The sequence below is a fragment of the Pipistrellus hanaki genome (assembly GCF_964339955.1).
Source record: "Pipistrellus hanaki genome assembly, chromosome: X".
Classification (NCBI taxonomy): domain Eukaryota; kingdom Metazoa; phylum Chordata; class Mammalia; order Chiroptera; family Vespertilionidae; genus Pipistrellus; species Pipistrellus hanaki.
In genome coordinates, this window is record NC_140524.1 from 78286695 (window position 1) to 78304970 (window position 18276).

The window sequence follows — 18276 nt, forward strand, 5'->3', positions numbered from 1 at the left end:
ATGTCCCACTCATCAGTGGAGGAGGGGGCCGCCTCCCTCCTTTCCAGCTCCAGGATCCCAGAACAGAGGCTTGGGTGCGTCTCCGTCTCCAACACCCTTCGAAAACCTGGGAAGAAGTGCCTGCCCACCCAGCCAGGACTGGTACCTCAGGCTCCCCATCCTTATGAGCCCACACCCAGCCTTGCCAGTGGCTGCCACTCCCCTCAGCCATCAGACTACAGGCACTGGAGGAGAGGAGGAGTGAAGCTATTGGTATGACTCTGTGGGGTTCAGTGAGCCTTCCTGAAAGCTTTCCCTGTGTGCCTCCCTGTTCTGCTTTTGTCCAGAGGACCCCACCCCTGACACATGTTCACCAGGGTTGCCACCATCTTGGGAAGGTTAATGCCTGGCTGACTGCCAAGGCCTCAGACAGTAGATGCCCCGCAGTTGCCATGACAAAGAGGTCATGAAGGGTCAAGACACTGCCTCTGATCAAAGCAGGTGCTGTGGGAGCAAAGGGACAAAAAAAAATGCTTATGTCCAACAGCCATCTAATCCACACGTAGTGTGCAAATTAGTCATTGTTGGAACAGAATTTAGTACTGGTGTGCCCCATTTTAAGCAGACCCCCCAAATAAACTTACCATATTGGTAATCCACTTTACTACAGAAAGAATGCATAAAGATTCTTAAAATAAGCAAAATATTTTACATCTCATATTAGGAAACATTTAAACACCATTAAAAATAATCTCTATGAATAAAAAGAGTTGATATTAGCAAACTCTAATATACTCAATTCAAAATGTCATTCAGAAATACATCTTCTATGTAAAATCGAAGTATGGGATCTAAGATTTGGAAAAAGCAACTTTACTCCATTCTACAATACATGCTCATCCCCTCAGCCTTAGGCTTTGCACAAAAGTCTAAATAAAGAGATGGATCAGAAGAAAAAGTAATACCTTATGGCACTGAAATTTATCAGTTTCTTCAACAAATATTTATAAAAGTTGTATTAACTTTGTGCCTGTACTATAGAAACACAATACGTACAGCTCTGTCCCTATCTTCAAAGAGCTTAAAGTCTGTGAGTTCCCAGTAAGGTAAACCTCTAAACAGCCAAAGAAGGAGAAAATCCCAATACAATTCTTATTATAAAAATTACTGAGTAAAAAACTGTCCTCACTCTCCCTAGAACAAGAATTAAAAGGAGCAAATAAATATAATGAATGAATCCAAACTCCTTTGGGGACCCCAACCTTCAGGAACTAACACAGGTTTTGTGAGGCCTAAAGTTTACTGAACCTGAAGGACTAATTTTAAGGGGGGGGGGTGAATTAAGTTTCAAAAATGACTTCATTTAGAATAAAAAAAATAAATTACAAATAACTATAGCTTGGGGAATCTGTCCCTTTCTCTTTTAAATCAATTCAGGCTGGTTATCCAAAATACTGCTGGTTGCATCTTGCTTGTTCTCTTCCCAATAACAAATCCAGCCCTCACACGGGCTCTGAAGCTTCCTTAGCATTGCCATAAAAAGAAAAAATTAAAAAATTAAAAAAAAATCAACAACACTCTTTTCTGAACAAAATTCTTTCTTTTTAAACTTTTTAATTTTATCAAAGTAGTAAATGCATAGTTCATAATATATCATTTTTACCTAATAGGTGTGTAGTGTAGTGGTATATCATTGTTGCTTTTATTCTATTGTTGACACTGTTATAGATGTTTCCCATTTCCCCTCCTTTACTCTCCTGCACCCAGCCCCCCCCCCACCTCTAACCATCACCACACTTTTGTCTATGTCCATCCCACTCCCCTCTGACCTGTCAGTCTATACCCATCCGATATAATACAATAAAAAGCTAATATGCAAATCGACCCAATGGTGGAACAACCAATCATTATGATGCACACTGATCACCAGGGGACATATGCTTAATGCAGGAGCTTCCCCTGGTGGTCAGTGTGCTCCCACAGGTGGAGTGCCTCTCAGCCAGAAGCCCTGAGATGGGATCATGGCTGGCAAGTGCAGAAGTGGTGGCGGGAGCCTCTCCCACCTCCATTGCAGAGCTAAGGATGTCTAATTGCTGGCTTGGGCTCACTCCCCTGAGGACATCCCCGAGGGTTCCTGGACTGCTAGAGGGCACAGGCCAGGCTTAGGGACCCCAGCCATATGCACATTGGGGGCGACCAGGTCAGCAGGAAAGGGCTTTTAGGGGTGACCTGGCAGGCAGGCAGAAGTGGTTAGGGGTAATCAGGCAGGCAGGAGATCAGTTAGGGGCAATAGGAAGGCAGACAGTTGAATGGTTAGCAGCCAGTGGTCTTGGATTGCGGGATTGGGCTTAAACTGGCAGTCAGACATCCTCTGAGGGGTCCCAGGTTGGAGAGGGTGCAGGTGGGGCTGAGGGACCCCCATGCACAAATTTCATGCACCAGGCCTCTAGTTTTAGATATTTTACTGCTTATGCTTTCTTCTAGAGTTTTATGGTTTTGAGTCTTGACATCTTTAATCCGTTTTGAGTTTATTTTTGTATATGGTGTAATAAAATGGTCTAGTTTCACTTTTGGATGTATCTGCTCAGTTTGCCCACACAATTTATTGAATAGACTGTATATACACCATTATATGTTCTTACCTACTTTCTCATATATTAATTGAGCATCTAGGTGTAGGTTTATTTCTGGGCTTTCTATTCTGTTCCATTGATTCATGTGTCAGTTTTTATGCCAGTCCATTGCTGTTTTGAGTGTTATAGTCTTGTACTATAGTTTGATATTTGGTAGCCTAATACCTCCAAGTTTGTTCTTCTTTCTTAAGATTGTTGTGGCTCTTCATGGTCTTTTGTGACTCCAGACATTTTTAAAAATTATTTGTTCTATTTCTATGAAAAATGTCAAGGGTATTTTGATGAGAATTGAGTGGAATCTACAAATTGTTTGGGGAAGTATGGATATTTTAATTAATGATTTCATTTCTTCCTACCAATAAGCAAGTTATATGTTCTATATATTTGTAGCTTCTTCAGTTTCTTTCTTCAGTCATATAATTTTCTGAGTACTGGTCTTTTACCACTTTGGTAAAATTTATTTCTATGTTGGGAGCCAGCAGAGTTGAGGCAAGCAACTCAGTCTTAAGAAAATAGAATTAAGTTCCTTCTAGCAGAAGTTATGCGGTGCCCTGAGGGCTTGGCCAGAAGATAAGATTAACCTGCAGCTTAGCATCTTCCTGCTTAGCATCTTCCTGCCACTTCCCCTTCCTGATCTTCCCCCCTAGATAGCCCAGCCTTGGAATGTTGCACCTTGGACTGTTACACCTCCCTGGTAGTTAGCCAATCCTGTGTTGCCAGATGCCAAAGACCCCTCTGCACAGGCAACCCTGCCCCCCTTTGTTTCTGCTGTATAAATACAGCCATTTCAGAGAATAAAATTGAGGCTTGATCAGAACCTTGTCTTGCCTCCATTCTTTCGCGTTCCTTGTTTGCCTCATTCTCTTAGGTGGTTCCTGCGTGCCCCCGTTGTTGCCCCGCGGGCCGGGACAAAATGGTGCCCAACCTAATGAAATCTGGTCAAATAGATATCACTCAATTGTAGAAAGAGCCATTCATACTCTTAAAATCATTTTTAAAAACAAAAAAGGAGGAGACAGATATAATGTGTCACCTCAAGAGAGGCTCAGTCATGCTTTTTATACTTTAAAAACTTTTTAAAATTGTGATACAGAAGATCGTACAGCAGGCGAAAGGCATCAGGCCTCCTGTACAACAGCCTCCACCGAGTCAGCTAGGTAGAAGGAAGCATAAACCAGAAAAGAGTTTTATCAGATTCAGTAATAATGCGGGGCTAGGAGTGGCTGTACATTCTTATACTAAGTTATCTAATCAAGTAATCAATGATGTCCAAGCCCTCTCTAGTATCATTAATGATCTCCAAGACCAAATTTACTCCTTAGTTGAAGTTGTTCTACAAAATAGGAGAAGGTTAGACTTACTCAGAGCAGAGCAGGGAGGGATATGCTTAGCCCTACAGGAACGTTGCTGTTTCTTCCCCAACAAGGCTGGAATCGACCGAGACAAGAAAGCAGCGGAAAGAACCCTCTCTGGAGCGGACTAAACGGACTTCTCCCCTACCTTCTCCCCATTCTGGGCCCCCTCATAGGTTTCTTATTAATCCTATCCTTTGGCCCCTGGGCTTTTCGGAGGTTAACAGATTTTGTAAAACAACATATTGACAGCATCTTGGCCAAACCCATCCAGGTACATTACCACCGTTTAGCCGTAGGTGACCATGAGCAAGATTATGAACTTTATCATCGCTCCCTCCCTGCGGGGACAGCATGATGACCAGAGGAATGCTTACCTACTCCTCACTGGGAGAAAGGTATGGGTACCGATATGGGTGCAGAGCAAAGCATTGCAAGGGAAGGTCCAAAAAATTTTCCGACCCCCTCTTCCTAAGGGAAGGTCATGGGAAAATTTTGACCCCCTCTGGATTTCCCTGTGAGCATACCTGGTTTGCATAGAGGTTGGTATCAATACAAATCCAATTGGATCTGCCTCTCCTCCCCAAAAGATACCAAGAGCTGCTAACACTGGTGGGCCTGGGAAACCCACGGAGGAACCAGGTCACTACTCCCCCAATCGATTAAGGCCCACCCTCAATTAATACAAAGGGAGGAGATGTTGGGAGCCAGCAGAGTTGAGGCAAGCAACTCAGTCTTAAAAAAATAGAATTAAGTTCCTTCTAGCAGAAGTTATGCGGTGCCCTGAGGGCTTGGCCAGAAGATAAGATTAACCTGCAGCTTAGCATCTTCCTGCTTAGCATCTTCCTGCCACTTCCCCTTCCTGATCCTCCCCCCTAGATATCCCAGCCTTGGAATGTTGCACCTTTGACTGTTACACCTCCCTGGTAGTTAGCCAATCCTGTGTTGCCAGATGCCAAAGACCCCTCTGCATAGGCAATCCTGCCCCCCTTTGTTTCTGCTGTATAAATACAGCCATTTCAGAGAATAAAATTGAGGCTTGATCAGAACCTTGTCTTGCCTCCATTCTTTCGCATTCCTTGTTTGCCTCATTCTCTTAGGTGGTTCCTGTGTGCCCCCATTGTTGCCCCACGGGCCGGGACATTTCTAGATATTTTATTTTTTATGCAGTTGTTAGGGATCATGAGATGCATAGCTTGTGTAACTTTCTGCCATTTTGTGGGGACAAAATACCATGTAGTTCCTCCAAATTTTGGAGTCCCTAACTAGTTGCTTTCTTTCCATCCTTCAAATTCTACTTTGGTGACCTCCTGTAAAACTTGCATCGTATATAGTTCTATTTTGTGCAGGAATAAAAGGAGTCTATATAATCCTGTCCAGTACTACTGACCTGGCTTCCATTTTATTATATCCAAACCTATCTAACATACAATAACTTGAGTTATCTTTTTAAAGTCAATTCATGTCTCTTGTATATTAAAATATTTTAATAATTTTCCATGTATAGACTAGTTACACCAAAATTTCCTGATGTACTTGTTAAATGCAGATTTATTGTCCTCTACAGACCAACTGAGCAGGCTTTGATGAGAAAACACAACTTCAATGTAGTTCTGTTATATTCATATTATAAACATCACAAAAGTTATATCATAAAAACAAAATTGTTAAAATATTAGTTATTCATCACTGGTAAATACCAAAGTGGACTACTACTAATATAGATTGTTTAATGTTGACTGAGATGTTTATATCAATCATAATTCAATTATATGATCAAATTAACTGGGTTCATTAGAAGTAAAAAAGTATGATGTTGTATTAATTATCTCTGAATGCTTTTTAAAACTGCAAAAACCTTCTCAAGGATTATTTAGTGTGCTGATTACTGCATTTTATTTGTTACCTTTGTAGCATGTATAAATAATATGATCACAAAATATGTTCTTTGAGATAATGCAGTCTTATTGAGGTTCAGTTTTGCCAACTTTACAAATATTATTATAGTTCTCTCAGTGACATTCCTACTAACACCATAGGAGAAAACACATTTATTCCTTTAAATGAAAGATTACTTACTGCTCTTTTTCTAGAACACCCTGTAATCCAAGGCACAGTTAGATTTCCTGAAATCTGTGGAAACAACAAATGGAATCTCAGTAAGGTATGCATTACTCCGACTTGGAAAGGTGATCAACACACACAAAAAAAAATTCATATAAGACTTCAAGGCAAGTTTTCATTCAGAGCATATTCCCCATCTAGACAATTCTGTCTTCTTACTGAATGCAACAGGCTTAAAGGGCCTTCTTTGGTGGGGAAATTTTTGAAGTGGTGCAAAGTTCCCCTGAAAATTTAAGACACATTATGGGACATTGTTAAGGCCTGGAAATCTATGGACAATAACATTTTTATAATAAAATTGCAGTGTTCTGTGAGATGAGTTACAATAATTAAATTATTAACTGTAGTCATGTTGTATAGTAGGTCTCAAGATTTATTCATCCTACATAAATTTAAGTTTATTTTAAAGCAGAAACTGCTAAGACAAATAAATACCTAGCAGCAGCTTACTATGTCAGCATTGCCAGACAAGTAGATACTACTCCAGTTGGATTTGGGGGGATTGTTATAGATACCAAGCTGATTCTATGAACTATGCCTCAGGTTAGCCTGTACTTTGCCATACTTTTTTCCTGGGGATAGACAAAGTTTTGAAGTACTCCAAATTCTCACTTGCCCTCTCCTTTCTTCTCAAATGCATACCTCCTGAGAAACTGATAAGGCAAATCAATATTGCTAAGTGGTGGGAAAATGGTATTCAATGAAGCATTTATTGTGTTTGATGACTTATATTCAGACGTAGCCTATGAATTACTATTATGCCTACTAATAAGAAGTGATGATTAGTCAATGTAAATAGTTAAGTAATATTGTCAATTATTTAAATTACTAGAGGCCCAGTGCACAAATTTTGTGTGTGTCCCTCAGCCCAGCCTGAACCCTCTCCAATAGTGGACCTCTCTCACAATCCAGGACTGCTGGCTTCCAACCACTCACCTACCTGCCTGCCTGATTGCCACTAATTACTCCCCTGCCAGCCTGATAGAAACCTAACTGACCAACAGCCAGCCCGATTGCCTATAACAGCCCTCCTCTGCTGGCCTGGTTTTTCCCAACTTCCCTCCCCTGAAGGCTTGATCTCCCCCCCCGCCCAAATTCCCACCCTGCAGGCCTAGGTCCCCCCCAACTGTCCTCCACTGCTGGCCTGGTTTCCTCAGCTGCCCTCCTCTGCTGGCCAGGTCACCCCTAACTGCCCTCCCTTGCTGGCCTGATCGCCTACAATTGCCCTCCCCTGCCAGCTATTTGTGGCAGCATCCTGTGTCCACATGGGGGCAGCCATATTTGATCACATGGGGGCGGCCATCTTGTGTGTTGGAGTGACGGTCAATTTTAATATTACTCTTTTATTAGATAGAATTACTATTCTTAGTTATTTTACTTACCATTTTACTTTGAGTTCAAAATACGCCAATATGATAAGGATAGGCTACACTGATGTAAACTCCAAATAATATTTTCAAGAAAATTTAAAAAATATATTTACTCAAGTTAAAATCCCACTACAGTAAAATGCCAATTAACTAGAATCACTGAGGGTCATGAAGTTTGATAATTTATTTTTAAAATAGTAAACTGAGAGTGATAACAAAACTTCTATGGAAATATTATTTAAAATATATACAATAGTTTCTTGTCTTCGCACCAATAATTGGCATATGATATAATGTTTATAAGCTAAATTGATTGCTAACCTCAACGAAGGAGGTAACGCTGCTAAAATTATCATTTAATATACTCTTGAAATAATAGAGATATCCAACTATTATGGACTATCTCTTTACATACTCCCATCTATTAGGATAATGTTTAAACTGACTATATAATGTTCTTAGAGAAAATATGTTAAACCAAATGAATTACAAGAGACCCAGTAACTATTAAAAACTTACATATAAAATAGTACATATAATAAAAACACTTAATGTAGTATCTTTAAAGATGGACATCATACATTTTAATAATATAAAATGTGGTTTTTTGCTTAAGCCAATTGCATGTAATGAATAAAATTGAAAACTTCTGTGACCACATTAATATACCAATGCTATAAATTCCATGAGATTTGTGAAGAGATGACTTTCACTTTTTTGTCTTATAGCCCTCTATTGTTGGCTTTGAATCTCTTCTTAAGTTCTGTATATTTCTGGTAAAACTCAAAACACCCAGGTATAGTAGTTGAATTTGTAAGCTTTTTTGATTCAAAGTACTGTATAAATATGTTTCCCATCCAACTTGGGAAATTTTCTTTTGTGCAATAGTGATGGCAAAGTTTCTCCTTCACTAGAAACTATAAAATACAATATTTCCAAACAGCAAGAAAATATTATTCTTGTTTAAATAATATTTAAATTCCAAATATATTTTTAACATCCTAGTTTAGAAAACTGCAAAATTCTACAAAGAATCAAGATGCATTTGACAAATATGTTATAACTCATACATTCAAATGAGTACTGTATGCTTCAAACTAGAAAACTTAGAAAGTTATAAAGTCATTACAATGATATTGTAATTATTGAAATCATTTAGGGAGCTCTCCTTTTGAAGTTTTTTGTTCATAACTCATCCAGAGATTCTATATCATTGCTTCATATTTCTTTTTCAATAACTGAAAATATAACAGCTCAGATTGAACATTTATATTATTCACTAAACCTGACTAAGAATAAATTTTACTTTCCAAAATCAAATTTTCCCTAAAATGATGAAGATGTGTCACAGCTGAAAGCTTTTTAAATAATCCCCTAGGCCCTTAAAACAATTGTGAAGGACTTCAAAAACTTTTTGACAAATTGAACGTTATTGCAATAAGTATAGATAACTTCCAAAGGTAACTTCCAAAGGTAACTTATTTGAATTCTGTTCAAATATTTATCAGGCATCTCTTCTGTACTAGGTTCTATACATAAAATAAAACTAAGATAGGTAAAACATAACTTCCTGAAGGGCAAGACCTACGATCTGAGAGGGAAAAATAAGACAGGTACACGAGTGACTTTAATACAAAGAAAGCTATGATAAGTGTCTTAAGGGAGGTACAATAAATGAAGTGGTATAGAAAATTAACATATGGAAAAATTGCATCAACTTGAGTATTGATATCTTAGACAAATCTTAAAAGATGAGAAGAATTTTGATAAGCAGAAATAAAAAGCACTCTGGGGGAAAAGAGTAGTATGAGTAAAAGGATAAGGTATCTTTGGGAATTGTCAGTTCAACTAGAACTATAAAGGGAGTTAGGGGTCACTTTTTGAAGGCCATGAATACCAAGTACATTTACAATATATCTAACTAAAGTCTCAGTGCATGAATTCATGCACTGGGGAGGGGGGATGGCTCATCCTGGTCAGTTGAATGGCTATGGACCGCCCTCTGAGTGGCTGTTGAATAGTCTGAACTGCTATTTCAGGGTAATGTCTTGGATAAAGGCATGTTCTGTGTCCTGGAGGAACCTGGCAGAGAGCTTTGCACCACAAAGCCACTCAGTGAGTGTCCTTGATGTGTGATGCCAGGTAGGTGACACCATCAGGGATGTTCAAAGCAGCTGTGCTCCAGTATTTTCAGCCATCAGGACAGCCTCCCTGGGGTGTCCACAGTCATGTCCCCTCTTGCCATCCACCTATGCAGCTCCCTGTGCTCTTTCTAGAACACACATTAGAAGGCCTGCATCAGCTGGTGGGGTCAGGCCAGAGTCTAGATTGTCTCTGGTTTTTGATAGGTGCAGAGACTCAGTCTCACCCTGGGCCTGCTAGCAGCTGCTCCTGCTGTGGGAGTAGCCATTTTAGTCAAGAGGTAGGTAGTCCAGGCTTGGAACTAAATTAGTGGAGGTAGAAACTGAGAAGAGAAATATAAAACATATTTCTAAGGAAAAATCTTGTGCATGAGATAGACTAAAACTAGACAGTCTATTGATTACTGAAGTAGTCTTTTTATGGACATCATAAAATTGAATGTAAATGCAGGAAGTGCCTAACAGAAATCTGCTATTTTTGGCTAATAGTAGATACACTTGTTTTAATATAAACGGAAATCACATTATGTGGCTAGTTAAGGTTTGTGAATCCAATTATCAATGCTTATCTTTTTCATGAAAAATTATACTTACAATAGATACCATAAATACCACATATTAGAATATTAATTATATGTTATATATAATCATTACTATATATTGTTACATATTCATAGAAAGGCATCTATATAGTTACTTTGATAAATTATATAAAAAATTTAAAGAAATTTTACTATATTTATTTTTATACAATTTAGACCCTAAATATAATTCTGCTATAATATTTCTGCTAAGCTATGAGCTTATTAAGGGCAGGATATCATGTTTAAAACAGTTTAGTCTAACTATTTTTATAGAGTTAGAGGGGATATAGACAAAAATGCATTTGTTTGATTTCAAAAATTTGTTCTATTATAAAGACAGTTCTACACATATGTTGGATATTCTATTTAAAATATTTAATGCAAATTTAGGAGGTTAGTAAAGTTCTTATGTGAAATAAATTTTATGTTAGGAAAACAAACGATATTAGTAATACGTCATTAAATGAAATTTGATTTACTGAAACAATCAGACAATAACTATGTCTTTCAGCAAAGTTCAGCAGTAAGAGATTCATAAATCAATGTTTTAGCTTTCTGTCAGTTGTTTTGTTATCAGTTGAGCATTAAAACCTATCAATCATTCTGTTTTAATAAGCAGTGTTTCCTAGATTTTTTCAATTATGAGGGATAGTGCACAGAGGGCATGGCTGGGCATGTGGTAGGCAATCAATACATTTATAGGCTGATGGATTGGTTGAATTCACTTGAGCCTTCATTATTCACTAGCTTCACTTGCTGAAATTTAACAAAAGGCCAAGAGTGTAAATATACAAGGCTCCGTTACATGGAGTAGGTAATGGGAGGAGGGAAATAGGTGCTTCAGGTTGAAAACAATGTGCTCAGGAGCAAAGGAGAAAAGATGTAGTGCCTTATTTTAAAATATCCACCACCCCTCTTCTCTCTACCTACTCTGGAAAAGCATTTAGAAGTAAATAAGCCTTACAATTGGTAATTTCAATCGACAACTTTTGGCCAAGCATCTAACACTTCCTCTAAGCACATGACATTTTCTTCTATTAAGTAATATGAAACTAGTGTTTAGAAAATTTTACTAGCCAGAAAACGTCCTGTAGTTGACAACCAAAATGCTAATTGAGATTTTTTTTCCTACATGATTTTAGTAGTTATACTTTTTTCCAAATCACAAAAAAAAAATAAGATCAGAAAACCTAGAATTACAAGATGTTTCAAATAAATGATAAAAAGTACTCATACATCACAAAACAAACCTGATTTTACAATGCTGATTCTAAAAATGCTAGCTGTTTTAAAAAAGTGCAGAGATATAAGTAAAACAATATAAATTAATATGTGAAATGATTATTTTCTAATCCAAAAGTCCTAGGGAGTATATAAATACAAATATTTATCTCCTAAAATTATTCTTTCTAACATTGTAAACTATATTAATTCTACTCATGTAAAAATACATTTGAGTATATATAGAAATTCTTTACTAACTTAGGAAAATAAATTGTTGAGTGTTAGCCTTAAGTCCTAAATGTACTTATACAATTGAAATGAAATGTCTTATGACATGTGTATTCAGAGTTCAGCTCCTTAAACAGCAAAATATTTATTGCTCTTATTAAGCTACAGTTCTTCCTGGGTTTGGACTTGTATTCTTAACATAAATCATGGTTCTATGTCTTCTCTTTGCACATGTCTCTTTGTTGTACCAAAAGAAGCATTTAAATTAAATCAAACAGAAAATAAGGTAGTAATAGAGAAAATTAGGGATGAAAACATAAGGCATACAAACAACAAAATATAATGGCAATAGTAAATCCTTTGCTATCAGTTATTATTTTAAGGGTAATTGGATTGAATTACCAAATTAAAGACAGATTAAAATAATGAATTAAAAAACAGGATTCAACTATAGTATGTCTATAACAGACCCATTTAATAAAGACCTTTACCTAATACCATATATAAAATTAGCTTAAGTGAAACAAAAGTCTAAATATAAAGGTTAAAACTATAAAATTATTAGAAAAAGACAGAGAAATAATTTCATTCGACTTGTCAATAATTTCTAAAATATGACACCATGGAATACTACTTCTACTTGGCCATAAAAAGAAGGAAATACTACCTTTTGCAACAATATGGATGGACCTTGAGGGCATTATGCTAAGTGAAATAAGCCAGAGTAAGACAAGTACCATATGATTTCACTGATATGTGGAATTTAATAAACAAAATAAACTGATGAACAAAATACAGACACATAGACTCATAGATAGAGTGCAGGCTGACTAGCTTTCTGGGGGTTGGCTGGGTCAGGGGTAGAGAGATTGAGCAAAAAAAAAAATCTCATGGACAGGGACTATAGTATGGTAACTGCTGAGGGAGGAGAAAAGGAGGAGTGGAGAAGAGTAAAAGGCAGATAAATGGTGATGGACTGAGAGTTAATTTGAGTTGGTGAACACACAATACAGTGTACAGATGATATGCTGTAGGATTGTATACTTGAAACCTGAGTAATTTTTTAACCAGTGTCACCCCAATAAGTGTCATAAAAAGGAAAATAAAATAAAATAAAATATAACACCAAAAGCATAGACAACAAAGGGAAAATAGATAAAATACATCAAAGTTTAAAACTATTGTGCATCAAAAGACACAATCAATGGAACAAAAAAGCAACCCATGGAATGGAAGAATATATTTGTAAATGTTATATCTGATAAGGGGCTAATATCCATAATTTATAAAGAACCCTTGTAATTCAACAACAACAAACAGGCAATCTGGTTTAAAAAAATGGCAAAGGAAGATAAAATTAAAGGAATAAATGGGTAGGGAGGGAATATAGATAATGGAAGAAACTTAATAGAAAAACCAATGAGAACAAATGTTTCTTTTTTTTAAAAGAGCAACAAAATTTAGAAAAATTTAGGTAGATATACTGTAGTGTATTAAATGGTGACATTATCCCAGTTTATTCAGATGGGACTCAAATCCAATGACTAGTACCTTACAACAGAGAGAAGAGGTAAAAGGAGAAAGTCGTGTGAAGAACAACTAACATCTATTCAAGAGCACGACACTACTGGGAAAATACTTGAACACAAAGTTGAGGCTAAAATACCTCCTGTAGGTGAGGGCATTAGCTTGGGGGTGGGGCGGCTGGAAAGATGACAATACGGGGCGGGGGGGGGGGGAGAGAATGGAGACCAAGTAATACTTTAAACAATAAAGAATTTAAAAAATAAAGTATCCCCTGTACCTCAGAGACCAAAACAGACTGCACTAGAAAGGTAATAACTGTGGCTACACATTGACCATACTGCTTCTTCTCCAGGATAGAACAGTACCATAGAAAAAAAATCTCTACTAACCAGGTATTCTCCAATAAAAAGAGATAAATTGGAGGGGATAAACATCCTCCCTCAGCACTGTGGGAGCCCCTGCTTTGATATTTCATCAGAGGGACTTCAGGGGAATCTGTGGGTCTGGCCACTGGGAATCTGATTGTGATGGAGAAAGGAATAGAGGTTTGCATCAGCTAGTACATGGATCTTGGCAGACTGTGTACATACATGTAATGTCTCAATAACAATCTCATCCAGCAGCTTTGCTCATCCCTAGAACCAACTTGGATACCCTCAAGTCAGGGAACTCAACATGGTACAGATATGTTTGATTCAGATCTACAAAAGAAGAATTTTCTGATCCTAGAGCTGGGTTTTCCCATGCCAAACTAGGTGCTCAGTCATAGCTACACTCAATGTAGAAAGTGATTTCTAGTCCCATTTGACCATAAGCGCAGTGACTATCCTAAAAGTTGAGTGAGTGGAGCTCAAACCTATAGACGGATGAGCAGAGCAGATCATCCCCAGAACAAATCTAATACCAGGTATGGAGGCTTCCAGGGCCATGTCAAAGCAGAATGATAAATTCATAGATAATCCTGAGATTGGTCCCCAGCCCCTTCTGATCACAGAACATGTTTGAGAAATTGAGAGTAGCCTAAAGCAGCCCCTCTTTCTCCTGCCCAAGCAAGGAAACTGAGACATAGTCCCATCCACTTTATAGTGTCTTTCAGCTTCATTTGACCAGAAGGATTGGCAGAAAAATAACTGAATAATGTGTGGCTCAGAAGCACTTAAGCTGTGAGATTAGACAAAGCCAATCAATTTCAGAGAAAAGCTAGTACAGCCATGGAACTGGGGTATGAGTTGGTTTGAGTTAAGACAATAAAGAGTTTTACTGGTTTTAAATCTGACTCTCCTGCTGTGCATAGGCAGGGTATCTACCCTGTTTCCCCGAAAATAAGACAGTGTCTTATATTAATTTTTGCTCCCAAGATGAGCTAGGTCTTATTTTCAGGGGATGTCTTATTTTTCCATAAAGAAGAATACGGTACACATTTATTGTTAAATGAAAATAAAGGAAATTTATTACCTGTATACAGTATGGTAGTACGGTAGTTGTCAACACAAACCAGACAAACTGTGAATCCTACAGTATCAAGAATTTACTCATTTATTCAATGACAATCATGTCATCATCTTCTGGAACATCATCATAACAATCCAATTCCTGAATTTCCTGGTGAATTTCTTGTGACTCCATTTCTTTCAGAATCAGTGGACCAAATCTCTCATGTTTAGCCTAGGGGGGGGCCTTATTTTCGGGGGATGCCTTATATTTCACTCAGAAGGAAACCTGTAAGTAGGTCTTATTTTCGGAGGATGTCTTATTTTTGGGGAAACACGGTAATTAGTAGCCTTGCTCATAACTTAATACAGCCTTCAGTCTTTCTTACCAGGGAACCTAACTAAGAGCATACAAGAAGCTGCACCACCCAATAAACAGCACTGTAAACAGTGGCACTGGAACAAACAGCATAGTCCATGGTTTCCTGCAGAGCAAAACTGGGTGCTTCACTAATCAAGGGATTCATTCCTCACACACTCTTGCCTGATTCAGGTCCCCAAACAATAATCAATATAAGTCCTTGGTCCCATCCTGATGAATTGCCAGGGAAGGGAAACTAATTCTGACCCTCATCTGCTACTGAATATATAATCCAGTCCCAATCATCTGCTAATCTGATCAGAGAATCCAGGCACCTCCAGAATCCATATTAAGGCCTCACTTGGGTTAGAAACCAAGCCAGCAGTCTTATCCAAATGTTCCTCCATCCCCATTCCTCAGAACTGGAAGAGTAGACTTGCTTCCAAATAGAACACAAAAGCAGGTTCTGCCTGCACAACGACATCATCAGAAGATACAACCAGAAGCACAATCTGGGTTAACTGGTGAATAATTGTCTGCCAAAGTGGACCTATAAAGTCTGTAAGAGGAACCCATTATTCATAAGTGCATATACCAACATAAGGAATCAAGAATAATGAGGAATCAGGTAAATAGGACATTACAAAAAGAACAAACAAAGATTCAATAATTTGTACTAAAAATTGATATCTATGAATTGTCAGACAAAAAAATTCAGAATAATTATCTAAAGGAAATTTTGTGAATATTAAGAAGACAGAGACAGAAAACTAAACAAAATTAAAAAAAAAACACACACAATGCATGAACAAATAGAAGGTTGACAAGGAAATAGCAATTATCAAAACTCCCAGAAATCCTAGGTTGAAAAATACAAGTACAATAAATTGAAGAATTCAATAAGGTTTCAAAAGTAGGCTTGACCATGCAGGGAAAAAAGAAAAATAATCTGGATGATAGGGTATTTGAAATATCCTAAGTCAGAGGAGCAAAATGAAAAAAAAATGAAAAAGTGATAAAAACCTATAGGAATTATGAAACACGAATAAAGAAACAGTATTAAATTTATGCAAATTCCAGAAGGAGTAGAGAAAAAGAGAAACACAAAAAGTATATTTAAATGAATAATGGCCCAAGTTTGGGAAAAGAAATGGGCATCCAGAATCAAAATAGGATGAACTTGAATAGGGCTACATTAGGCACATTATAACTTGTCAAAATTCAAAAACAAGGAAAGACTTTTAAGAGAAGTGAGAGAAAAGAGAGAACTTAAATACAAGGGAATCATTATAAGATTATTGGTGGATTTCTCCACATAAACTTTGCAGGCAAGGGAGAATGGGATGACAAATTCAAAATATTGAAAGACAATAACTGTCAACAAAGAGTTCTATACATGGCAGAGCTGTCATTCAGAAATAAACGAAGAATAAATACTTTCTGGGACAAACAGAAGCTGAGAAAATCATTACCAGCAGGTCTGTCTTGCAAGAAATGCTAAAGAATGTTATTTGAGTAGAAGTGAAATAAAGTTAAGTAAAATAAAACACAAAGAGGTAGTGTAATTGTAACATATAGTAAAATTTAGATTCTATATTATGGTAATAGTGGTGCATAACACAGAATTCTAGTTTAAAGGTTAAAAAATGGAGTGCCCAGGAGAGAAAAAAACAAAAAAGGTTGACAGATAGATCTGTCATGCACCTGGAAATACAACAAAATTGGAGAACATTCACCTGTAATTACCAACTGAGGTCCAGCTGAGAAGGATAATTACATCAAGGAAGGACAGAAAACACCTGGAGACCAGAAGAAAGGGTGAGATATTAACGGGAACTGACCCAGCTCCCAGCGGTGGCAGGCCAGCAGGCCAACACTGAGGAGGAATTGCTCGGTCCACAGTCTGAAGCACCAGAGCCGATGCCCATGATTCATGTGACATCCAGCCATGAAAGGCAGCAGGGCTGCTGGTCCAGATGGAGCCTGGAGCTGGTAGATCTGAGCCAGTCAGATAGAAAGTCGCAATTTTGTTTTTTTGTTGTTGTTTTTGTTTTTTAACTCAGAGCACAAATTTTTTTATTTGCACTTACTCACCCAAAGCTTTGGTGCAAGATACATGTACTCAAGATGTCTAAAGAAAAGCTGGGGTGGAAAGCATTTCAGGGAGATGTGGACAAGCAGCAGCCAGGAGTATTTGGTCCTAAGCCCCCAAACTGAAATGGCCATTTTTTCCTGAGAGAAGTAGCAACTCCCAGTAGACAAGGGGTAGGAAAAGGAAAAAAAAAACAACACAAAAAACCTTAAAAACTTCCCTAAATGATACAGCCTGTTCCAACTTCAGGAGCCCTGCATTCTGAGATTTTTCAGAGAGAACAAAAAAAGAGGCAATGCCTATGGGTTTGGAATAGTCTCAGGGAGCATCCATGACTGAAATAGGGGAGGGGCTGTCTGCCCCACTATCCTGACGACAAGGACTGATAGTTTCCCCACACTGGAGAACTGATAAAAACTCCAGGTTTCCAGCAGACCCCGTTGATCTCCATACAAGGATCTCTGTCCAACCCAGGGCAGAGTAATATTTTTTGGGTCACATGAAGTGCAATGGCTATGAGAGAGGGAAACACACCCACCACATTCCCTGAAAGCCAAACAAAACCTCCTCTGCCTAAAGGTCTTTCAGAAACAGACTTCTGAGTGATTGAGATTGATAGCTGGATAGCAGGCAAAGATGAGCAGAGGAGGAGCCATGGGAACAAAGGATGTTTGCTGACCCAGCCTTGAGCCCTAAACTGCTAACAAAAATACTTTACAGGGCAGATTGACACCTCCTGCCTGCAGCCAAGTTCTATGGAGACAGAGACAAAAGGTGGGTCTGTGAATCTCTTGGAACTTCAAGTAGGTTGCAAAAAGACAGAGGAGGACAGTTTCTGAAAGTAGTTAGTACTGAACAGCTCACAGGAAGCCCAAAAGTCCAGTCAGAACAGAAGAGTAGGATCCAAAGGGATCCCCCATGAGGCACTAAACTCTGCTGAAACAAATGCCACTTCACTTTTTTTCTTCATTTTTAATTACATTTTCTGTTTTATATTTTATATTTCCTTTCTTTCTTCATTTTTCATTTATCTTTATGTATTTGCTTTATTTATTTCTTATTATTCTAGTCTCTGTGGTTTCATTCAGACAGGGTTCAGAGAAATAATGGCAAAGATGCCCAACAGCATGAGAAAAGACATACTAACTATGAAGTATGACATAGCATTAATAAAGAACACAGTGGAAAAAATACACAACAGATTAGGGGAAACCAAGGATCTGATCAGTGA

At 37.9% G+C, this 18276-nt stretch overlaps 1 protein-coding gene across 1 annotated transcript in view; it reads right to left on the reverse strand.

Annotated features, from left to right (window-relative positions):
- HDX (highly divergent homeobox) overlaps positions 1 to 18276 on the reverse strand; it is a 137577-nt gene that overhangs the window by 46990 nt on the left and 72311 nt on the right. The window contains exon 4 of the mRNA XM_084869597.1: positions 6044 to 6097. Within this exon, the coding sequence (XP_084725723.1) occupies positions 6044 to 6097 (54 nt within the window). The remainder of the gene's footprint in view (positions 1 to 6043; positions 6098 to 18276) is intronic.